This window comes from Eleutherodactylus coqui, chromosome 7 (genome assembly GCF_035609145.1).
Source record: "Eleutherodactylus coqui strain aEleCoq1 chromosome 7, aEleCoq1.hap1, whole genome shotgun sequence".
NCBI lineage: Eukaryota > Metazoa > Chordata > Amphibia > Anura > Eleutherodactylidae > Eleutherodactylus > Eleutherodactylus coqui.
The window spans coordinates 212,721,837-212,747,463 of NC_089843.1; the positions used below are offsets into that span (position 1 = coordinate 212,721,837).

At 43.6% G+C, this 25,627-nt stretch overlaps 1 protein-coding gene across 3 annotated transcripts in view; it reads right to left on the reverse strand.

Annotated features, from left to right (window-relative positions):
- FRAS1 (Fraser extracellular matrix complex subunit 1) overlaps positions 1-25,627 on the reverse strand; it is a 489,520-nt gene that overhangs the window by 243,779 nt on the left and 220,114 nt on the right. For all 3 annotated transcript variants that reach the window (XM_066574335.1, XM_066574336.1, XM_066574334.1), the window contains 4 exons: positions 17,642-17,743; positions 12,119-12,310; positions 8,192-8,281; positions 5,422-5,460 (listed from right to left, as the gene is read on the reverse strand). In XM_066574335.1, the coding sequence (XP_066430432.1) occupies positions 5,422-5,460; positions 8,192-8,281; positions 12,119-12,310; positions 17,642-17,743 (423 nt within the window). The remainder of the gene's footprint in view (positions 1-5,421; positions 5,461-8,191; positions 8,282-12,118; positions 12,311-17,641; positions 17,744-25,627) is intronic.

A 25,627-nucleotide genomic window follows, 5' to 3' on the forward strand; every position in this document is an offset into this window, starting at 1 on the left:
ACTTTTTTTCCCAGGGATGGTGTAACGTGGACTTTTCTTCATGCCATCACCAGATCATCATTCAGAGAGCATATTTGCTCTCTTATAGTCACCACTATGGGTCTTTTTCCCACAAAAAAAGTGGCAGTGAAGTGAAAAGATGAGGGCTTGCTCATCTAATCACTCTTCTACATCATTTAAACCTGCAGATGCTGCAGTCATTGCTGACCACAATATCTAAATAGCTTTGCAAAAATGTTTTGAAAGTTTTTTTCCCCTCACACAAGGTTTTTAATATTGAAAAAATAAAAAGAACTAAAATACTATACACAAATCTGTTTCGCCACATTCACAACATCCTGTACTATTAAATATTACATTTATCTAGTAAATTCCGTAAGAAAAAAAAAAAACTTTGAAAGAAACATGCCAATATATTTATTTTCTGTTTATTTTGGTTTACCAAAAGCAGGAATAAAAAAAGAATCAAAATGTCTTATATATACCTCCAAATAGGGGCAATAAAAACTACAAGTCGTCCCGCAAGAAACAACCCCCCTGCAGCTACACAGAATAATAAAATGTTCTTAGAATGCGGTGACTACAAAAAGTATTTTCGTAAAAAAAAAACTGTTTATATTGTGCAAAAGTAGTAAAACCTCCTTAAGGGTGCGTTCACACGAACATATATCGGCTCGGTTTTCACGCCGAGCCGATATACGTTGTCCTCATGTGCGGGGGGGGGGGGGAGGCTGGAAAAGCCAGAAGCAGGAACTGAGGCTCCCGCCCCCTCTCTGCCCCTCTGCACTATTTGCAATGAGAGGAGGCGGGACGGGGGCGGGGCTAAAGTCCGGGAAATTAGCCCCGCCCCGTCTCGCCTCTCCCCATTGCAAATAGTGCAGAGGGGCGGAGAGGGGGCGGGAGCCTCAGTTCCTGGCCATGGCTCTTCCATCCTCCCCCCCCTGCACACGAGGACAACGTATATCGGCTCGGCGTGAAACCCGAGCCGATATACGTTCGTGTGAACGCACCCTAAGTGTGGTATTGTCATAATTAGAACAACAAGTAAAATAAAGTTCACATAATACTTATACCACATGGTGAACGCTGGAAAAATAACTTCCAAAAAACAATGAAGTGGTAAAATTGCACTTTTTCCATTGTTCCCCAGGATAAAAATTACTAAATGTTATTCAATACATAACGAATAGACCTAAAGGTAATTCTTATGAAAATTAGAACTCGTCCTGCAAAATTCAGGGTCTCAACACAAAAAGATAAATGATTTACTGGTTCTTAACAATACAAGTAGTTATGTCACTAAGGGGTTAAAAATGCATTAAGACAACTAAGTTCCGCCCCAAATATATTTACAAGAGACATAAATTAACATCTACAATAAATGAAGACATCTCATTGTATAAATCACCAGAAGCCAATAGGAAGCTGTTGTACCCGAGTCCTCGTTTAGCAAAGATTTTACTACAACATTCTAACATATGTTGGGGATGCAACAAACAAATAGGCACGTTGATACATATTTGGTGGTTTTGTGATTCGCTCAAGCCATTATGGAAGCAAATATATCTACCACTCTGCTCCATCCTACAGATTAACTTTAACTGGAGTGCAAATATAGCTCTCCTATCACTGGGTGTAGAGCAATGCAGCCCCCCTGACTTCTTGATTTTATCCCATGTACTGACAGTGACAAGATCAGCTATTGCTAGAAGATGGAAATGCTCCTATATCCCTTCCTTATCTGAGATTTTTTTTAATGGTCCAACACAATTGTGTAATCTAACTACTAATGACCACTTGACCACGAGTATGTATGTTTGTGTGTGGGTGCTTCTCATGCTCCGCCCCTGGTGACATCATCACTCCGCCGCCTGGTGATGTCATCGCAGGTCCTACAACATATATAAAACAGAGCCTGACCGACAGAAGAACAACAAAGTTAGGGCTCTTTGAAGGGGAGGACAAAAATAACAAAATGAGAATACAACTAAGCCGTTATCATCTCAGATACAACTCAGCGGTCCTGACAGAAAACACCGACCTACTGCCACCACAGAGATCCGGTGGGTTAAAGGACCTGTAGGAACGTCAATGCTGTGGGAGAAGCAATTGTGCAGTTTGGTAGAAAGTACTGTATAAGCCGATAGCAGCCACCAGGACCTGTGATGATGTCACAGTCAGGTGATCACCAGTGTGGGTGGAGTCAGGGATCACATGACCAGGGGCTGATCACTGTATACAGGAGTCTGCTGATCTGATTATGTCTGGAAATCAGCATGGATCTACCACAGCTGTGTGTGTGTGTGATGTGTGTGAATCAGGATGCATGCAGTAGAGCTGTGTGTGATGTGTGGGGATCATAATAGATGTACCATGTAGTACAGCTGTGTGGCACAATTTGCCACCAGAAACACTGGTACTATAATTTCCTAATAATTACTAGTAGAACATATAATTGCCACCAGACTGGACCAGTTGGGAAAAATCAAAAATAATTGGGCGAAGTGGCTTCAATTCCCAGGTTACTCATGTTAAAGGAGATGTCTCGAGGAAGCAGTTAAATTTTTTTTTTGCCCAGTCCCCCCCATTAAGTACACATTACTAAGCCCCCCTGTAAATGACATTTCTAGCTGGTTCGTACTTACCGTTCCAGCGTTTCAGCAACTTATAAAGTTTTCTCAAGATGGCCGCCGGCTCTTTCCCCGTCGCTCGCTGCAGCCCGACGTGCGCGCTCCCGAGACGCCGCCAGCTGTGTCTCCATGGCAACCGGACGCCCTGCAGCCGCCGACCAGACGCCCCGCAGCCGCCGACCAGACGCCCACCGCCAGGCAGCAGGTAAGGCGCTAGCCCCCGGCTCCCCAGCGCTAGACCCTCAGCCCAGGTGAAGGCCCCGGAGCCCAGCGCTAGTTCCCCCGGCCTAGCGGCAGCCCCCCCCCCCCGGCCTAGCGGCAGCCCCCCCCGGCCTAGCGGCAGCCCCCCCCCGGCCTAGCGGCAGCCCCCCCCCGGCCTAGCGACAGCCCCCCCCCGGCCTAGCGACAGCCCCCCCGGCCTAGCGCTAGTTCCCCCATCACAGCGGCAGCCCCCCCCGGCCTAGCGACAGCCCCCCCATCGCAGCGGCAGCCCCCCCGGCCTAGCGCTAGTTCCCCCATCACAGCGGCAGCCCCCCCCGGCGCAGCGCTAGCCCCCCCGGCGCAGCGCTAGTTCCCCCCCGACCCATCACTTACCTGGGACGCTTCTCGGGGCTGCTGGGCTGGGCTGGGCTTCTCCGCTGGGCAGCTCCAGTTTCTGCACCTTCCTCTAACAGAGGAAGGTGCAGAATGGCCGCTGCAGCGCGCTCCCGAGCAGTGACAGCTCGTCTGCGCATGCGCAGAAGAGCTGTAGCGGGGAGCACACTGAAGCGGCTCGTGCTGAATAGAGAAGACCAGACTGCGCAAGCGCGTCTAAAAAAGCAAGCTGCCAGCGAATTTAGACGGAACCATGGAGACGAGGACGCTAGCAACGGAGCAGGTAAGTGGAATAACTTCTGTATGGCTCATATTTAATGCACAATGTACATTACAAAGTGCATTAATATGGCCATACGGAAGTGTATAACCCCACTTGGTTTCGCGAGACCACCCCTTTAAATCTCTTCCGCCACACTTTGATCATTTTGTATAGGAAAGGGGAAGGGTGGCGATGCTTTGTAGTGTTGGCATGTGTCTTATAATAAGTTCATGCTCAACAGTATGGCCAGGCTGGTTCAGTGGCGCTTAAGCGAATCGACAGTTTACATTTATTTCTTATTTATTATCCTTTTTCCTTTGAGATATACTGATACATTATGATTTTTCATCAATCTCATGCCCACACTGTAAATGCACTAACCATTATGATTACCCTACAATTGGTATACATATATAAGAGATCTGAGTACACAGGAAAACCCTAAGTATCTTTCATGTCTTGCCATGACTGGGTACATAACAGACTCTCTTTTAAGCGCATAGATATAATGGAGAAGATTTAATATATATACGAAACTGTATGCCTCAGAATCTTTATGTTTCTTTATAATGTTCTCTACTTTCACTGTGAAAATCAATAAAATATTTAAATATTTGAAATCAAAACCTACAATAAAAAAAGGTGACATTTCCTGGAGTGATTTTTACAGATTTTGTGTGACTGTTGTCGGGGGGGTGGGGGGGGGGGGGGGTGTTATAGATTTGTCAGCTTAATATGTTGTTTGTAGGTAAAATGGCACATAAAGGTTGTGCTGTGTGGATACTAGGTGCAGATACGCTCTGCTCTATGTGTTCAATGTATTCTTTTAGAACTCCTAGTAGTGTTGTTTTGGTTCCTAGTGGTATGGACCTGTAGTTGCAATGTGCCACTGATGGCCTAATCTGAGGATAGCCCATCAATAGTTTAGTTCTGGAGAACCACTTCAAGCTTTTAGCCGTACCCAAGCTACATAAATCAGGTTGTCATTTTCATTATCCAAAGGACGTTTTTGATAAATCTACCCCAAAGTTATATTAGAAAAAGACATTTTAGGTTTTCATTACTACTGGACGTACCATGGCCTAAATATTGTATCTCACCGAATGTAACAAACTCAAATCAGGTCATTACTGGATTTTGTGCCCACATATAAACATGTTAAACTCACCCTGTTTCACAGGGAGTCACCCAATTTTAGCCCCTCTCACCCAGTCACCCTGTGATATATAGTTTTCAGTTTGTTTCCGGGAGGGAGAATAAAAAGAGGGCACACAGGTGCAGCAAAAAAAACAAATCAGCCATTATCTATTGCAGTAATCCAATGAATACAGCAACAGGCTGCGCACTTACCCTACTGGCTCCCACTTCATGTTCAGCTCTGGGCACCGCACCACTGGATCCTGACTCCATCCAGCATCGGGATGTAATGTGTGGAGGTTCAGACAACATACCGATGGCAGACTATACCAGGACCCAGTGTGCAGCTGCACTGAGAATGGGGAGGGTAAGTATATCATCTGCTCGAGGGACTGAATATGAATTTATTGCCTGATCTGAGGTCTGAATAAAGTTAGGGAGCTGATTATATTTAGGAGGTCTGGACTGATGTCTGAATATATATTAGGGGGTCTGGTCTGGAGTCAGAAAATATATTAGAGGATCTGTTTGAATAAGGGTTCTGGCCTGGCGTTTGATATTAATAGGGGAGTCTAAACAATTTAGCCCCGCCTTTTTATATAAGCCACACCTCTTGGAAAGGCCATGCCCATTTTTGCCATGACTTGCTGCTCATATTGCCGTGAAGAATTCTCCCCGGTTGACATCCCTGCACATAGTATAGAAGTTTTATATTCTCAAAAAGTTTTATATTAATTTCCTTCATGCTTGCATTGTTTTCTTATTCGATAAAGGTTTCCAAGAAGTATTTGCACTCACCATCAAATGTTTGACTCCACTTAAATCTGAGAGAGAATCCTGCAAACAGAACAGAAATACCTTTATGAAGAGAATGTGTTCGGGCCGCAGTTATCAGGTGTATCACAAGCATTCCAATAAAGCACATTCCAACGTTATCTAGTACTCATTCCCAAGAGTTACAAAAGCCAGCGATGTCCGCTAAAGGCCTGCTCCTCTAATGTTTACCCAATCAGTTTTCAGGGTCTAAAGCTGAAGGTCATAATCTACAAGGTTGTCAATCAGGTACATACAGGGGAAAAGAAATTTAATGTGAAACTTACCCAAAAAAACAAAACGAGCAGAGCTGAAATAGTCTTTATTAATCTCTGTCCATCCTATGAAGCGCTCTGATTATCTGGTCATTACTAGAGATGAGCGAGCACGCTTGGTAAGGTGAGTTACTCGAGCGAGCCTCGCTCATCTTGAGTAACTGCCTCCTCCTCCAAGCATGCTCGGGGGAGAGTGTAGGAAGGGGGGGGGGGGGGGAGAGATTTCTCTACACCCGGTTACCCCACCCCTACTGCCTCCCGAGCACGCTCGGAGGAGAAGGCAGTTACTCGAGATGAGCGAGGCTCACTCGAGTAACTCACCTTACCGAGCGCGCTCGCTCATCTCTAGTCATTACTAATTCCCTGCACTGACCCCTCTCTTTCATTATAAGAGACACCTTGTTTAGTTCAGCAAGTACCAAATAGTAATATACTTGCAACTAGGAGTGCAGAAAAATGCAAAGAGTTCGCTATCGCTGAATGACGGCCCAGGGAGCTGCATGCTCATAGATGTAGTTTCACAAAAGCCGAAAATTTAGAGATTAAGAAAAAACTGGATTAGAAGCAAAGAATTGAATAGAACATGAAAATGTACTGAACACGTGAGCAGATGATCAGGACCGGAACACAAAGTGAATGAAGAATGTAACCACACTGTTTACGTTGTGCCTCATACCAATCAAGTATATGAAAGACCGTATTACAATAGCTTACAAAAATATTTAAGTAATACCTCATTAATTATGAAATAATGACATCTGTCCTCCAGGATGCTACTCGGGGTACATGCACACCGAAGGGGTCTCAGTCCAATTTATGGAGCGAAAAATCGAATGAAAATCGGATCCATTTATTAGAATAGGTGTATTCATGTGGCCACGTCACGCATGCAAACTCGCTAGAAAAGTCAATAATGTTGCTAACGACCAGTGGGACCAGAAGAAAGGGCCGACAAAAAACACGCTGGCTCGATACCATCAAAATGGATATGAATATGTGCATCAAGCAGTTATAAGAAGCCGTGCCTGACAGCATGGAGAATGTGCGTCTATAAAGTCACCAAGAGTCGGACAGGACTAAATGGGTAGATTAGATTCATGTGGCCTTGTTTTTACTCCGATTAATAGAAAAAAGCTGCATGTCCGAATCTTGGCAGAAAATAGTACATATCAGTAGCAATGTGTGGTCTCCTGCACATCGGACAGCACACGGACAGGATGTCTATGCGCTGTCCGATTGAAGATGCACCAAAGTATAGTGGGCGGAACTTTTCAGAGGCTGTGTGCATGTTGTTGTTGTTAGCTATTTAGTCCTCGGCGACCCTAAAGGCGAGCTTCCTCCATGTTTTTCGGTTTTGCACTGCTTCTTTCAGTTGCGTGATATCCATTCCAGTATCAGCTCTGACAGTATCAGCCATCTTTGGTGGCCAGGTCTTCTTCTGCAACTGATCTGTCCAAGCATTATAGATTTTTCTAGCGACTCTGCCCGCATTACATGGCCAAAATACGTGAGCCTGAGTCTGGTCATCTTCTCCTCCATGAGTCTGAGTCTGTTCATCTTGTCCTCCATGAGTCTGAGTCCGGTCATCTTGACATTCAGTGATATATCGGGTCTTATATGATTCAGGACTTCTGTTTGTTACTCTTGCCATTCAGGGCATACGCAGCAGTTTTTTGCCAGCAGCACAGCTTACATGCATCAATCCTCCTATCAGCTTTTTTTCGCAGTCCAGCTTTCCCATCCATACATGGCTATTGGAAAAACAATGGTTTGCACTATCCTGGGTTTAGTTGCTCTACCGATATCCCTACTTTTCCAGATTTTGTCAATGTTTAGCATTGCGATTCGCCCCAATGCTATCCTATGTTTCATCTATGCATAGATTCTACAGCCTGGTCAATTTTTGGGCCAAGGAAGATGAAGTCCCGCACGCATTCTATGACCTCCCTGTTGATTTTGATTTGAATTTGGCCATTTTTTGCAATTGTCCTAATTTTAGTCTTCTTTAACCCTTTCCAATCCACTGTCTGACGTCTAAAGACATTATGATTTAAGGCTATACAGCTCTGATGTTGGAAGACGTCCGTCGGGGTTCTCTTACTGTATATTGCCAGCCTCTCTGCTGTCGGAGGCTATTCAACGTGTCACCTCATGCAGTACTGGCTTTAGCCAGCAGATAGCGCCGTTTTATAACGGCAGAAAAAGAGTAAGCCTTTGAGTAAGCAAATTGGATTGAAAAGGGTTAAATTCAGATAGCGGCCCATTTTTTCCCTTTCAGTTTTAATCTTCCATATCAGCGGCTTCAGACCGGCTTCGGTGTGCATGTAGCCTTACGGAATTATTTTTGCCATACCCCAAAACAGTATGTCTCTTAAAGGGTCATTGTGCGATAAAGAATTGTTAAGTGTAAATTTGGAATACACTCATGTTATAAACCCCTGTTCCCATCTATAACTATAAGTGTACATAGAAGGTCTTACCTCTTTGCCATAATCGTTGTGGAGACAATAGCTGGTGCTCAGCACACATTCCGCACAGCATTTCCCCTCAAAATGTACTAATTCTTCACCCTGATAAAGAAAGGCAGTGTGTTGCAGCGTGAAGAATGCTCTTTTGCTGAGGTCATGACAGTTTTTGAGTAAACAGAGACTAAATTGTGGAATTTAAAGATCTGCGTTTATTCATCTTAAGGAGTACAGTTTATAGAGGCGCTCCATAAAGAACAGCACACTCAGCACATTGCTGGAAAGCCTATTCTCTGCACTTAAACCTGCTATCTATACCAAAGGTTAATAGAAACTGCACATTTGATAATGAGCATAAATCCCACCGAAGAAGTAAATGACCGGACAGACTGCTGGATACAATAATGCGCACATATATATTTGTAGACGATCACAGCCATTAATGGGCGGCATATTCTTGTAAGTTATATATTGCTTAGAAGTTCAGTTACACAAGAAAAAAATACAGCAGAATGGCTCTCCTGACTCCATTATTGACATTATTTTTGTCCTTTTGCATTTCCTAAACCAAACCCAGTGATAATTTTTAGGGGAAAAAATTTAAATGGAGCATGTCAGCTTCTATGGGCCTCATAAACCAAAGAAGAGGGGGTCGCTGAGTCCAAGAGTGTGATTTTTATACCAACTTGTTTCCGCATTTCCCTGCTGTCAGCCTGCAAAGCCACTGCTCAGTGCATGCAGCATACTCTAGGTGGCACTGCAGAGGTAGTGGGTAGTGGTGCAGTATGTCTACACCGGAAGTGTGGGCGTGACCGGGCTGGGCTAAAGGTCACGCCCACAGCTCCTGATTGGCTGCGGCATACACATCTTTGCTGATCTGCCGAAAGCTCGGTGGATACATAGTACACTAATAGCATCATAGAAACTGGCTGACAGGAGGGCACCAAGGTGGTGTGTGAGGAGACTTATAAGGCCATCCACTCTCCTCTGGGGACTATATACAAATAAGGAACATGGAACAATATCTCTGCAGTGCCATCTATTGGATGACAGAAGTGAATATATGGATAGCGCTCCAAAAAAGAGTACATAAGTGGATTGGAAAAAGGACTCACCTGCTGCGGAGTGCCCGTCAAGTGACAGGCATCCACACCGCTGGTCCAAGTCAGCTTTATATGTATTAAAAGCACTGAATCCCTGCAGAGGTCTTCAACACCCAGGGAGAGCATCATAGGTGGAATCCAAGGTGTAGGATACACCTATAGGATACACCTCGATGGTATGAAACAGAAGGAAATAAAATCCCCGCGAGGAGGGGAGTGGAGCCGAGGAGCAGCCAGTACGGGGGTTGTGAAGAAAAAACTGGATTTCTGCATCTACTTGGATTTACTACAGACCATTCTGGATTTTTAGAGGAGTCTCATCCCACAGTGTACTCCACTACGAAGTTAACTTCACTTTTCATTGATTAACCATTCGCCTAGAGCGTGAGGATTTTATTTCCTTGTGTTCTGTGACCTATTGGATGGCAGCATTCCTGCAAATCAATGTCTGACCCTTTATACAGGTCTCAATAACAATGATTGGGAATTGGGAAAAGATGGAAACGCATCTGAAGAAGAGCACGCAAGACACACGGAAGATGGTAATGTGCAGAATCAAGTTAATTCCCTTAGTAAAGAGATTGCCAGAAGAGTGGGATGTACTATGAGATAGTAGAAGCAAATCAGCAGAACTTAGTGAGCTGGCTTCATTATATCCCACTAGAAGAATGTTTGTAGGAGGATGAGGAAGAGAGCTGGGACCATAAATATTTCCTGTATCTCGCCATTATCACGGCAGTTCATATATGAGAGAGAATAACTCTGTGTAATGGTGTGCGGCACTCCCATCACTATATAAACATTCAGGTCATTACAAAAGGTTTTTCCAGCCAGGGCTTTAGAATACAGAATGGTTCTTACTACCAAGAGACCGGGAATTTACAGCCCTAAGTGCATCCATTTCTCAGTTTCTGGTAGAACCCATTATGCTGGGAGGAAACATAAAACTTTTGCATACAATGGTTACCCGTTAAAGCCGGCCATCTATTCCAACTTTTGAGTCTCTAATCATATCGGTATGATTGCAAGCTGATTACTAGGTTTACAAACGAGGAGCGCATTAGCACTTTTCTTATTCATTAAACCACAGGGACAGTCTATAAAAATAATTTCGATACAGATGTAGCAGAAGTTGCCAGTTTGTGATTTAGCAAAGCTTATTAAGTCACGATGTGTTACCCATTTCTTAGGGCTGCAGGGAATCTTCAATGCTGTATCTGTATAACCCAATGTGTGTAATATGTTAATTAGATCATGCCAGGATCCATAGATAGAAGCAGCAATTGAAGAATAAAAAAATGGGACCAAACCACTTGAGCACTAGAATATTGACATGGTACTGTTAGATATGCGGCTACCACTGGGGGCACCAGGGTTCGGTTGATGTGGGGTGCTCGTCCAGGTGCTGCGGGGCCTGGCCTGGCAGTTCTGTCCGGGGGTTCCCCCACTCTGGTGGTTGGTCGCAGCGGCACGTCCCACGTCATGCGCGTCTGTCTGCTGGTCGGCCTCGCGGCGCTTGGGCTGGTGCGCGCCACCGTCGGGAGGCGGCCTTATGATCCCCTCCAGGTGTCATGTGACTTTGCCCCGCCCCTCTGGGCGGGGAGTTCTGTATATAGACCTGGCTGGCCCAGACACTGGTGCCAGTGTTTGGTCTTGACCTAGTCTGTCTGCATGTGCATTATATCTGACCTGACTTTTTTGTATTTATGACCACGGCTGTGCTTTTGACTCTGACTCGGTTTTTCCCTCCTGTACTGCGCACGTGTTTACCCGGTTTGACATTGCTTGTTCTTGACTGCTCTCTGGTTTCTTGTTGTTGTGCCCTGTCAGCTACTCGGTGCTCACCTGCGGTCTACCTGTCCCTCTTCCCCTGGGGTCCCTGTCATTAGAGCAGCGCAGGGACCGTCGCCCAGTGGTCGCCCTGGTGCTTAGCCCAGGGGGGCAAGTAGGTATGGACACGGGAGAGGGCTGGCGTAGGGATTCCCTGACCATCTGTCCCTGCCAGTCCCTAACTGGTACACTTGCAACCTGATGGATTAGGACACAGACGGAAGATGATGATGCACACAGCTAAGATGACTCCTAAGATTACTTATCCAAGATGTCAGATGGCATTTTGAATCCAGACGTTTTCTGTTTGTAGTGACTACCAAAGACACTTGTACTACTAATAGCAGAATACTTCCCCCTATTAAACTTGCATTCTGGCGTAATACCGTCTTATAAAATAATTCTAGAGTCTTTGTAAGCTCCTGAAGTCTCCCATCATGTGGGCTTTTAAAGCAGCGGTATTTTAGTGATCCTCGTGACAATCTTTCTAATATCCGATTTGGAACCAAGCTTTACATTTAGAACTCCAATGAAGAACGCTAAATATGGTTTTAAGAGAACATCCCAGTGACACCCGACAACCCCATAAACTTTTATAAGCAAGTGTATTTACACATGCATCCGTAACTATCAATAGCGCGCCTCGTTATTCATTTGATGATCATAAATAGAAGATCCTTCTCGACAGCTGGGTGGAAGTGACTATTTTTCACATTGCCCAAAATATATCATGGAAGGTTGTTCCAAGGGTCAGCGTTCACTTTTAGAGTTATAGAAAAGGAAAGATATGTATGTTTTCCATAAAATGTCCACTTCAGCATTCGCTGCATATCTAACTGGAGTTTTGTGGATCAGCTAAGTCGTCTTACGTAGGTTACTAAGATAACAAGGGTCAGTAAACTCTCAGCTAGCTGGGGGGACAGAGTTATATATACAGCTTTGTAACTAGCACATTCAAGATGTCGGGCATCTACGACCTACTAGTCGACAACAGTAAGACCTCTCTTACCCATGAACACTCTACGTGGGAACACTGTGCTGGGTGGCACAGTACTTTGCCTCTGTCACAGAAGCAGAATTCACAGTGACTTCCATTCCAGAGCTCTCCAAGGTACTTGATGGATCCATCAACCACACAGCTGCCCTTAGAGGACACACACTCCTCACAGCACTGTCCAGAGCGTTTCATTTGGCTTTGACCCTAAAAGAAAGGAAAAGGTTCAGTGATGTGTTTCTAATTGTTGCCATCTTCTTCAATCCTATATTGACTGTCTCTCTGAGACTGGCCATAAGCATTAGACTTCAGTGAACTGAACTTGCCCATTTTGGTGGGTCCGTCTACATTACGGGGGCCTCCTGATCCTCCACGGTCAGAAGATGATGGGAAGGAATAAAGATTGACCATTGGATTTGAAGTGTCTGATCAGTTTGTTCTCAAGGAGACAAATGTGTTCTACCCTCTCTACATTCGGCCAGGCTGAGAATGCCATGTAGGTTTTGGGCAATCCAGTGTTCGGCCAACTAATATCTTACATGTATGGGTAGTTTTAGTCTGGTTTCTGGCATCAAGATGTTTTAGTTTATTACTAGTTTCATGGTTATAGTTAAAAAAAAAAAATAGTCCCATTATCTCCTTTCTGCTTAACCCATTAAGGACCAGGCGCGGTAAATATATGGCGACTGGTTCTGGGCTTAAAACCCCGCCGATAGTAAAATTACGGCGGCGCTTTGAGCCTCCTACCCCTGCAATCATTTAGAGGCAGGACGGGTTATCAGCTGTTAGTGACAGCTGATAACCCGTTGGAGAAGGCAGGAGGGGTCTTTAACCCTTTCTGCCTTTTCCTTCTTAATGAGCGCTGTGTACTAGAAACCGAAAGTGGAAGGGTTTCTTCCACTGCAGGAGCCGGGAGGTCATGTGACCGTCTCGGTTCCCTGCTACAGCAACACTGCAGGGTCATACTAGACCCTGGACAGCTCTGCCAGTGACTAATGTTTTCCCCTGTAACTGGGGCTCCTATGGATGCCTCAGCTACAGTGGGAAAGTGTCAAAACAAAAATTCAATGTGCCCCAGAGGTCTTATATGAAGCGGGATATGGATAGTAAAAACATAATGACATACATCAGTAAATAAAAATTACAGAATAAAACAACAATACATACATAAGAAAGAAAATAACCCAAAGCCAACGCCAATCAAAACAGTCACCGTATGTGCCCTGTAAACCCAAACCATACATATTATATATCAAAACGTCCGAAACAAATTGAGGAACCCGTTCCTGTACTTTATTTTAGCATAAATATCCTAAATTAAAAAAAACAATAAATATTAAAAAAATATATATTTTTTTTTTTAACATTTTACCCCCAATAAAACTAAAAAACGGCAAAAAAAAGTCAGAGAAAAAGATATTTTTAAAAAATCACCTTATAAGTCACGGAAAAAACCACAGCAAAAATAATTTTAGTAGCTAAAAGAAACAACGTAAAACCACCACATGCATAAAATGTGTAAAAAGTGTCTGGTCCTTAAGGTACCAAACAGCCTGGTCCTTAAGGGGTTAAAACTGCACAAGCACCCCATAGTTTCTGGCAGTTCATCACTTTTCTAATTTCTAAGGTTAACTTTTTGAATTACAAACTCCGATGATACATTTAAAAGTGGTAGAATAACAGTTCGGCTTTGAGGACTTATTACTTATTATCTAAGGAATGGTATTATCAGCAATACACTTTAATTACCCATACCGTCAGCTCATGCAAAAGGACCGTATATCCTGCGTTTGACAAGGTTTAGCTGCATTCTGTTTATGAAGCTGAAGGTGCAGAGACACAGATTACATTAATATCAGGGGGGGGGGGGGGAAGGATCGGCTTCTCAGGATAAAAAAAAAAAGTTGACACCTTTATTAAAGCCATAAAGCATCCCCACCATAAGGGAGTATTGAACAGGGCGAGCTGGCTAGGTTTATTCTGGTAAGCAAAAAGAAGCATGCTTACTCTTCCAGTGACATCAATGCTACACTGGCCCCACTTACACTAATGACAACAGTTGCCACAAACTGCTTACAAACATGTTGATCACTTTATTCTTCCTCTCTTTCCATTGACAGAATACAAGTGTTCCCGATGTTGCTTGTATTTTGTCAACATTACCGGGGGATCTGGTAAAGGGAATACTTTAATACCATGACTGCTCTCCCTTTTGGGTTAATCCATGTGGCTGTATTATGGCTCCAGTTTATACAGAAAAACAAGCCAAAGTAGTGTAAAAAATAACACAGTCACCTTCCTTCAGCTGCCGAGCTCAGACGCGTCCTCTCTGTGCTGTCCTCGGCTCTGCAATGAAGTTTTTTGAGCAGCAGGGAATTAAAATCCCCGCCTCCTAAAAGAGCTGCTTCTGATTGGCTAAGGTGCTCAGCCAATCACAGGCAGCTCTTGCTGAATGAATGACAGATTTTGTTGTTTTTTTTCAGGGAAGGGTTTATATTTAAAGCCCTTTCCTGAAAAACAACTAGGGGGTGCCGGCAGCTGGATCCTCTACCGCAGCTGTCATCTGTGACAAGTGCGGTAGGGAATTCTTAATTTCCCGCGGAGATGAAGAATTCCTTTGCTGCATCTGTCACATCTATGACAGGTGCAGCAGAGAATTCTTTAATCCCTGTGGGGGTGAAGAAAACATCTGCTGCATGTGTCAGATGTGTTCTTCATCCCTGCGGCGGACAGGTAAGTGTATATGTGTGTGTATAAATTTTTTTATTTTTTTTTTACACTAAAATGGTTGATTTTCAGGGAGGAGCTTATATTTAAAGCCCTTCTCTGAAAAACAATTAAGGGGTGCCGGCAGACCATTGCCTTCAATGGAGCTGCGGCTCCATTGAAGGCAATGCGTGCATTCCCTATGATGCACGCATGTCTTATCTTTACAGGCGCACGCCTGTAAAACACGGACATGTGCACACCATAAGGAATGCATTTGTTCTAATAGACTTGTGTTTTTGTGCGCACGTATGTATGAAAGCACATAAACACGCTCGTGTGAAGCCCCCCTTAAGGACCTACTTGTTAGTGTAGTAAGCTCATTGAATTTTGTCCCTTGATGAAGCCAGTACAAAACATGCATTGAGGCGTGGCAGGGATCCAGGTCTGTATTTCTACCTGTATCCTATACACATTTCTTTGAGGTAGACTTTATGCTTCAGGTGTCTAAGTTTTTGTATTTGCACTTAGACCCTGATGCAGAACCTCTCAATCATGTTTCATGATTGATTATACTTATGATGTGGCTTTGAATGAATGCCTTTATGTACCCTATAAATATTATATTGAAGTGTATATTTTTACTTTTATGTTGCAGTGTGTTTATTTGTAGGGGAATATTTTTTTTTTTTTTACGGAGATATTTTTTGTTAGCTCTAGTATATTTATAAGTTGTACGTATCCAACAAATAATCATTTTTTTGTATTTGCACATATTAAAAAAAATGTTTCTATTCCCAGACCCTTCAAGACTAATGTTAGAATAGCGCCACCTGCTGTTATTGTTAAACAGTCTGTTTCTGGTCCAACTCAATAAATGATCCAAGCAGATTACACACTTGGCTCTTCTTCAATAGTAAAGCTATCTTATCACTTGCTCAGTATCTCTTCTCACATCAGAGAAGATGTAGCAACTTTAGAAGCAGCCGCTCACCACACCAGGAATGCCTAGAGAGAGGAGCAAAACTGAGTAGGTGGAGCAGTTACTGAGATGGACACTAAAGAGAAACGGCGGGTGGTACTATTCTATCGCTATGTAATAACATGAACGGAGCTCAGACACCTGTGCAGATCTGGTGTGACGTCATGATGTCTCTGCCGATCCATGTGATGAGCTCACTGGCACATGCGCAGTATCATTTAGTGCTGGACGCTGATGGAGAAGCATTCCACTTCTGTTTTAACCCCTTGAGTGGCACGCTCGGAAATTTTCCGGGACGAGCTCCACTGCTCATAGAGACATAGCCCGGAAGATTTCCGGGCTATGTATCACTATGGGAGTTGCAGAGCACAATGCCACAAGCTGTGACAGTGTGCTCTGCCTGCACAGACCCACAGAGAACAAAGCAAGGGCTTTGAAAAACCAGCAGAAGATATTGCCGATATGTCGGCAATCTCCTGCTTGGTTTACAGGTTGCCATAGAGACCATCGGCTTGTCAGAAGCAAGCCAATGGTCTCTGTTGCAGGGAGAGCTGGTTGTTAGCTGTCAGAGGACAGCTAGGTACCAGCTCTTACAGCAGAGATCAGAGAAAACCTCCGATCTCTGCTGTGTTAACCCTTTACATGCTGCAGTCTATGTGACTGCAGCATGTAAAGGGCTGTCACTGCAGCATGTAAAGGGCTGTCACCATCGGACCCCCGGAATGTGATCAGGGGTCCTGATGGGTCCCTGTGGAAGTCCCCTAAAGGGCCAAAAAAAATCAAAAAAAAAATAAAAAAGTTATAAAAAAAAATTATAAAAACACTTGTCTCCCTTTACTTTGTAAAAAAATCAAAAATACAATCACACATGTGGTATCCATGCGTCGTAATGACCCAGAGAAGGAAGGTAATGCATTATTTAACCCCTTAATAACATGGCCCCTTTTTTTCTTTTTTCCCCATTTCTTTTTTTCCTCCCCCCTGTTTAAAAAATCACAACTTGTCCCGCAAAAAACAAGCCCTTATATGGCCATGTCAATGGAAAAATGAAAAAGTTACGGCTCTTGAGACGCAACTGCAAAATTAGTTGAAATTCAATGATTAGACCATTTTAAAAAACCTGCCCTGGTGGGCACGACAGGGTGGTAGGAAACCCGCCACTCAAGGGGTTAAAGCTCATAAGCTGGCTGAGTTGTCGATCATTTCAGCCAGCCTATCTGTGGCTTGTCGTGGGTATTTATTCCGGCTTCATTGTGCACAAGATGCTGGTTATACGCTGGTATCCTGGTCACTCTCAGGGGTTAGATATTTCTGCCTTGTACTTCTGAGTGTTACCTTTGTGCCCTCCTGTTATAGACTTTGGACATCAGACTTCATATGTCTATTCACTCACAGATAATAACTACAGTTGTCTTCTACTCTTTCCTTGGGCTATGTATTAGCCTGTTCTGTCTTGCCCTGTCCTCTTTTATTCCCTGGCTTCCATACTACATCTAGGAATGGTTAGGGAACCTATATTGGTTCCAGCTGTGGGGTCACCCTTTTCAGGGCAGGTACTCTGCTTTTTGGAAGTTCCAATTAGGGCAACATTCAGGGGAGAGACCCTACATTTATCTTTGTCACACATCTAGATACCTAGAAACCCCCAGACACACATACCTAGAAACACATAAACAAAGGAAGTTTAAAATTATGAGCTGGATTTAATAATATTTTTTATGGGGTAACTCTGAAATGAAATTAAATTAAATCTCCACTTCAAAAGAATGTATTAAAAAAATACCACCCAGATCCTGATCTACTTGTCATATTACATGCAACATTATAGGTCAAGTTAAGTGTAACATTACCTGGTCACAGGAAAGTGTGGGACAAGTCTTTGTATGGCACTTTACTTCACCTCTGTCACAAATACAGATGGTACATGGATTTTTCTTCCACTGCGAGCCATGCTGAACAAACAGAAAGCAACTGTACATCAATATGTGATGACAACTATCTTGATCAACTTAAATCAACAAATCAGAAAAAGTTCAGTATGACGGGGGGATAGGGGGGGGGGTCATATCTGCGCGGCTGGAGGTTCCACTGGAGATCCAGCACAAAATACTAGATGAAAAAGTACTGCATGTAGCACTTTTTCCTATGGCTATTTATCTATTATAAGTGTCTATGGAGCATATGATAATATAAGCAATATATTGACATTTAGACTTAAAATAACCACTGCCATTAAAGGGGTTGTCTCGCGGCAGCAAGTGGGGTTCAGCACTTCTGTATGGCCATATTAATGCACTTTGTAATATACATCGTGCATTAAATATGAGCCATACAGAAGTTATTCACTTTCCTTCCCTGCGCTGGCGTCCCCGTCTCCATGGCTCCGTCTAACTTCAGCGTCTAATCGCCCGATTAGACGCGCTTGCGCAGAAGGGTCTTCTGCCTTCGGGTCTGTCCGGCAGCAGCAGCGTTCTGGCTCCGCCCCCTTCTACGCATCATCGTGTAGCTCCGCCCCATCACGTGTGCCGATTCCAGCCTCCTGATTGGCTGGAATCGGCACACGTGACGGGGCGGAGCTACGCGATGATGCGTAGAAGGGGGCGGAGCCAGGACGACGCTCGTGCCAGACCAAGCCGAAGGCAGAAGACCTTTCTGCGCAAGCGCGTCTAATCGGGCGATTAGACGCTGAAGTTAGACGGCACCATGGAGACGGGGACGCCAGCGCAGGGGAGGTAAGTGAATAACTTCTGTATGGCTCATAATTAATGCGCGATGTACATTACAAAGTGCATTAATATGGCCATACAGAAGTGCTTAACCCCACTTGCTGCCGCGGGACAACCCCTTTAATTCATCTGTTCTGCCAATATACAGTAATGTTACTGGAGTTCCTGAAACATTGAAATAGAAACTCACACAATATTAAAGAACAGCATTATCACCTATTTAAGTTAATTAATAAAACCGACCTAAAGTAAAAGTAATGTTTCAGCAAGGTTATAAGCGGAGGTATCCACAAGTACAGTGTATACGTAAGCCATCAATGCAGAACACAAATAAATTAAATATTTTCCATGTGGGCAAATCAGCAGGAAATATGACCTTTATCAGCAAATCAGACCCGGGCCTTTGAAGATGTAAGGGCACTATAAATACCGCAAACCTCCACCGCATTCCTATCTCTATGGCTGCAGCTGACGGGGATAGAACGGCTTTCTAAAAGGCTATCCCACTTGGCTAACCTCAAAACAGCAATATTTCTAATCCCCGTTTTTGTAAATTAGGGATGACCGAACCGGACTGCTTTGTCCCATTTAACTGATTGATCTATAAATCACACACAAAATTGGAAGCTGACAAACTCCAATAAAGGACTACAAACATTCTCAAAAGTTGTCTTTTGGGAAACAAAGACTTAAACATTTAATAGAAGGTTTTCCTGTAAGCCAGAGTTGCATTTAGCTTTCTTTCTGTTTGGGTGGGTGGTATACCTTTTACATTTCCTCTTCATATTTAATCTATTTAGCAACCTATCTAGCTATCATATACATATACAGTACCCTCCAGAAATTTTGGAAGTAGTACCGTGTTTCCCCGAAAATAAGACATCCCCTGAAAATAAGACCTGGTAGATGTTTTGTTGAAATTCTAAATATAAGGCCACCCCCGAAATTAAGAGCTAGCTCTGTCCCTGCTGTGTAAGTCTGCTGTGATGAGCTCCCCCTGGTGGCCGGAAGCTGCAATACCGTCCCTGCTGTACAAGTGGTCCAGGAACTGCTGTGGGTGATTGTTACAGTCTCCAGACAGTGTGTGGGAGCCAGGTACTTTACAGCCCTTATTTTTTGGGGCCCTGTTTGTGAGTCAGGCAACCAGGGAGCCACTTTGATTCTTTAGGGGGTGAGCGTTACAGTCTCCAGACAGTGTGTACATGGAAATAATAGTAGTAACGAGAAATTCTAGATAGGACTCACAGTTTGTCTGGTTATGCTGCTTTGTGATGATGAATACTGTACAGTATATAATAAATGTTCATTCTTTTTGTTCAACAATAAATGTGAATTCTCCTTCATGGAAAAATAAGACATCCCCTGAAAATAAGACCTAGCGCATCACTGGGAGCAAAAATTAATATAAGACAATGTCTTATTTTGGGGGAAACAGGGTAGTCAAAAATATAGATGCTTTGGGTTGCATGAGTCTATTGAACTAGGAAACAAAACAAAAACAGCTCAATCTTCCATCTGAGTTTTGGAATCTAGAAGCAACTAGGTAAAAGGTAACGTCTAGGTAAAAGGATGATGTGCCTTGCTACGCTGTATAAAGTGTTTATGAATAGCTTGAGGATGGTGACAGAGTTCAAGGTGTTGACTTGATTTGCAAAATTCCCCAGATCTCAATCCAATCAAGCAACTGCTGGAAAAACAAGTCCGATCCATGGAGGCTCCAACCTGCAACTTACAGGATTTAAAGCAAACCAGTCACATTGACAATGCGGTGCAATCTGCAGGCAGCATGTTTTAGGAGGAGATCAACAGATTTTAGCAAAACTACAGAATGTACCAAATGTACAACCTCTGCTGGATGAAACTTACCATAAAGCCATGAGCATACGGCCCAAGCACACCAGTAATAGCTAGTAATTTACAAACAGCGTGCTCCATATTAAAGCTGATTTCGGGAATATTCTGGCATCTGCGCAGAGATTGTCCACCGCCCACCCATGGATATTATTAGTTTAGACACTAAAAATCGATCCTTTCCATTAATGCACTTTACAGCAAAATGCAGCCCTTCTGTTCTGTAAATGAGGGATACATCTACTTATTTTAGGGCTAAGAATGCACTAAGAAAGTAATTAGAGGTATTAGTGTATCTTGACTCCACCAGGAAGCCCTGGTGGAGTCTGGAGTGACAGGGGGGTAACACACCCTGTACCTGATTGGCTGCAGGAAAGGCTCCCTTGCAGGTCACTATCATTTACTGCCATGTCCCGTCCATCATTGAAGGTGCTCGCATGAAGGGGCTTCCACGACGGCCAACCATTACGCGGAACCCCAGGTAAGGGTAGCATTGCAGCACGGACGTAAAACCAGGGATTGAACGCAGCTGGGAACCTGCTGTAACAGTGCGGCTCCAGAAGCGCGGAACACCCCCTGCACCCCTCTCCCAGTGAGATCGCCGCCGGCTTTAGGGACTGTACAGGGGCGGTGGGGGAAACACAGTGACCGAGCTGTGAAGCGCCTTTACCGGTCACATGGACGCCGTCTTCAGGGACTCCAGAGCCGCGGGGGAAAACACAGCTAGACAGCTCTGAAGTGGCATAACCGCTCACATCGCCGCCAATTTCAGAGTCAGCAGAGGCCCGGGTGGAGACACAGTGACACGCCGCGGAGCAGGGACACTGAAACTGGGAGCCGACACCGCTGCGAGTGTGACATAGAGCTGGGTGAGTGGCGTGCGGCCGCCTACGGCACTTCTGGCCCTCATGCACTGCCTTGCAGGACCTTAAACCTGGCCGCCAATCGGCAGCTAATGGTGTGAGAGGGGCGTGTTCCTCCTTTCAAACCCCTAGCTTCCGGTGGTGTCAAGATACACTAATACCGTAATTAGAATATATGCTTCATTGTCTCTGAGGTGGACCATAATGTAAATGCTACATTACCTTCTTCGTAACTGGATGGTCTCTACAACGGTTTAAGAATACAATGGCTGCTATTGTACTTCAGTGAATATAACAATGATTGTGGGAAAAAAGTACAACTTCTCTTTTATAGCTGAAAGTTCTGCTCATTTTGGGTTTCGCAGTCATTTGGGTGACCTTACTCTGTGACTGACAGCTATTTCTGCATGTGCACTCATACAGGGACAGCTGTGAATCACAGACCGGGACTGTCAAAATGTCTACGAAGCCAAGAATATGCAGGGATTTCAATGAATAAATGACACATTACTCTGGAAGAAACGATCTATCAATCTGCTCCGCTCCTCTCGCTTTAAAACCGGCTGCCTGCAGATTGCATTGGATTTTCAATGTGATATGTTGACTTTAAGAGGATCAGTTGCCATATAATAGAAGTAACCAGAAAGCCATTACTGAGACCCACAGATATCCCATAATGCCATATAATAGAAGTAACCAGAATGCCATTACTGCGGCCCACAGATATCCCATAATGCCATATAATAGAAGTAACCAGAATGCCATTACTGCGGCCCACAGATATCCCATAATGCCATATAATAGAAGTAACCAGAATGCCATTACTGCGGCCCACAGATATCCCATAATGCCATATAATAGAAGTAACCAGAATGCCATTACTGCGGCCCACAGATATCCCATAATGCCATATAATAGAAGTAACCAGAATGCCATTACTGAGACCCACAGATATCCCATAATGCCATATAATAGAAGTAACCAGAATGCCATTACTGCGGCCCACAGATATCCCATAATGCCATATAATAGAAGTAACCAGAATGCCATTACTGCGGCCCACAGATATCCCATAATGCCATATAATAGAAGTAACCAGAATGCCATTACTGAGACCCACAGATATCCCATAATGCCATATAATAGAAGTAACCAGAATGCCATTACTGCGGCCCACAGATATCCCATAATGCCATATAATAGAAGTAACCAGAATGCCATTACTGCGGCCCACAGATATCCCATAATGCCATATAATAGAAGTAACCAGAATGCCATTACTGAGACCCACAGATATCCCATAATGCCATATAATAGAAGTAACCAGAATGCCATTACTGAGACCCACAGATATCCCATAATGCCATATAATAGAAGTAACCAGAATGCCATTACTGAGACCCACAGATATCCCATAATGCCATATAATAGAAGTAACCAGAATGCCATTACTGCGGCCCACAGATATCCCATAATGCCATATAATAGAAGTAACCAGAATGCCATTACTGCGGCCCACAGATATCCCATAATGCCATATAATAGAAGTAACCAGAATGCCATTACTGCGGCCCACAGATATCCCATAATGCCATATAATAGAAGTAACCAGAATGCCATTACTGCGGCCCACAGATATCCCATAATGCCATATAATAGAAGTAACCAGAATGCCATTACTGAGACCCACAGATATCCCATAATGCCATATAATAGAAGTAACCAGAATGCCATTACTGCGGCCCACAGATATCCCATAATGCCATATAATAGAAGTAACCAGAATGCCATTACTGCGGCCCACAGATATCCCATAATGCCATATAATAGATGTAACCAGAATGCCATTACTGAGGCCCACAGATATCCCATAATGCCATATAATAGAAGTAACCAGAATGCCATTACTGAGACCCACAGATATCCCATAATGCCATATAATAGAAGTAACCAGAATGCCATTACTGCGGCCCACAGATATCCCATAATGCCATATAATAGAAGTAACCAGAATGCCATTACTGAGACCCACAGATATCCCATAATGCCATATAATAGAAGTAACCAGAATGCCATTACTGCGGCCCACAGATATCCCATAATGCCATATAATAGAAGTAACCAGAATGCCATTACTGCGGCCCACAGATATCCCATAATGCCGTATAATAGAAGTAACCAGAATGCCATTACTGCGGCCCACAGATATCCCATAATGCCATATAATAGAAGTAACCAGAATGCCATTACTGCGGCCCACAGATATCCCATAATGCCATATAATAGAAGTAACCAGAATGCCATTACTGAGACCCACAGATATCCCATAATGCCATATAATAGAAGTAACCAGAATGCCATTACTGCGGCCCACAGATATCCCATAATGCCATATAATAGAAGTAACCAGAATGTCATTACTGAGACCCACAGATATCCCATAATGCCATATAATAGAAGTAACCAGAATGCCATTACTGCGGCCCACAGATATCCCATAATGCCATATAATAGAAGTAACCAGAATGCCATTACTGCGGCCCACAGATATCCCATAATGCCATATAATAGAAGTAACCAGAATGCCATTACTGCGGCCCACAGATATCCCATAATGCCATATAATAGAAGTAACCAGAATGCCATTACTGAGACCCACAGATATCCCATAATGCCATATAATAGAAGTAACCAGAATGCCATTACTGCGGCCCACAGATATCCCATAATGCCATATAATAGAAGTAACCAGAATGCCATTACTGCGGCCCACAGATATCCCATAATGCCATATAATAGAAGTAACCAGAATGCCATTACTGCGGCCCACAGATATCCCATAATGCCATATAATAGAAGTAACCAGAATGCCATTACTGCGGCCCACAGATATCCCATAATGCCATATAATAGAAGTAACCAGAATGCCATTACTGCGGCCCACAGATATCCCATAATGCCATATAATAGAAGTAACCAGAATGCCATTACTGCGGCCCACAGATATCCCATAATGCCATATAATAGATGTAACCAGAATGCCATTACTGAGACCCACAGATATCCCATAATGCCATATAATAGAAGTAACCAGAATGCCATTACTGAGACCCACAGATATCCCATAATGCCATATAATAGAAGTAACCAGAATGCCATTACTGCGGCCCACAGATATCCCATAATGCCATATAATAGAAGTAACCAGAATGCCATTACTGAGACCCACAGATATCCCATAATGCCATATAATAGAAGTAACCAGAATGCCATTACTGAGACCCACAGATATCCCATAATGCCATATAATAGAAGTAACCAGAATGCCATTACTGAGACCCACAGATATCCCATAATGCCATATAATAGAAGTAACCAGAATGCCATTACTGAGACTCACAGATATCCCATAATGCCATATAATAGAAGTAACCAGAATGCCATTACTGCGGCCCACAGATATCCCATAATGCCATATAATAGAAGTAACCAGAATGCCATTACTGAGACCCACAGATATCCCATAATGCCATATAATAGAAGTAACCAGAATGCCATTACTGAGACCCACAGATATCCCATAATGCCATATAATAGAAGTAACCAGAATGCCATTACTGCGGCCCACAGATATCCCATAATGCCATATAATAGAAGTAACCAGAATGCCATTACTGCGGCCCACAGATATCCCATAATGCCATATAATAGAAGTAACCAGAATGCCATTACTGCGGCCCACAGATATCCCATAATGCCATATAATAGAAGTAACCAGAATGCCATTACTGAGACCCACAGATATCCCATAATGCCATATAATAGAAGTAACCAGAATGCCATTACTGAGACTCACAGATATCCCATAATGCCATATAATAGAAGTAACCAGAATGCCATTACTGCGGCCCACAGATATCCCATAATGCCATATAATAGAAGTAACCAGAATGCCATTACTGAGACCCACAGATATCCCATAATGCCATATAATAGAAGTAACCAGAATGCCATTACTGAGACCCACAGATATCCCATAATGCCATATAATAGAAGTAACCAGAATGCCATTACTGCGGCCCACAGATATCCCATAATGCCATATAATAGAAGTAACCAGAATGCCATTACTGAGACCCACAGATATCCCATAATGCCATATAATAGAAGTAACCAGAATGCCATTACTGCGGCCCACAGATATCCCATAATGCCATATAATAGAAGTAACCAGAATGCCATTACTGCGGCCCACAGATATCCCATAATGATATATAATAGAAGTAACCAGAATGCCATTACTGCGGCCCACAGATATCCCATAATGCCATATAATAGAAGTAACCAGAATGCCATTACTGAGACCCACAGATATCCCATAATGCCATATAATAGA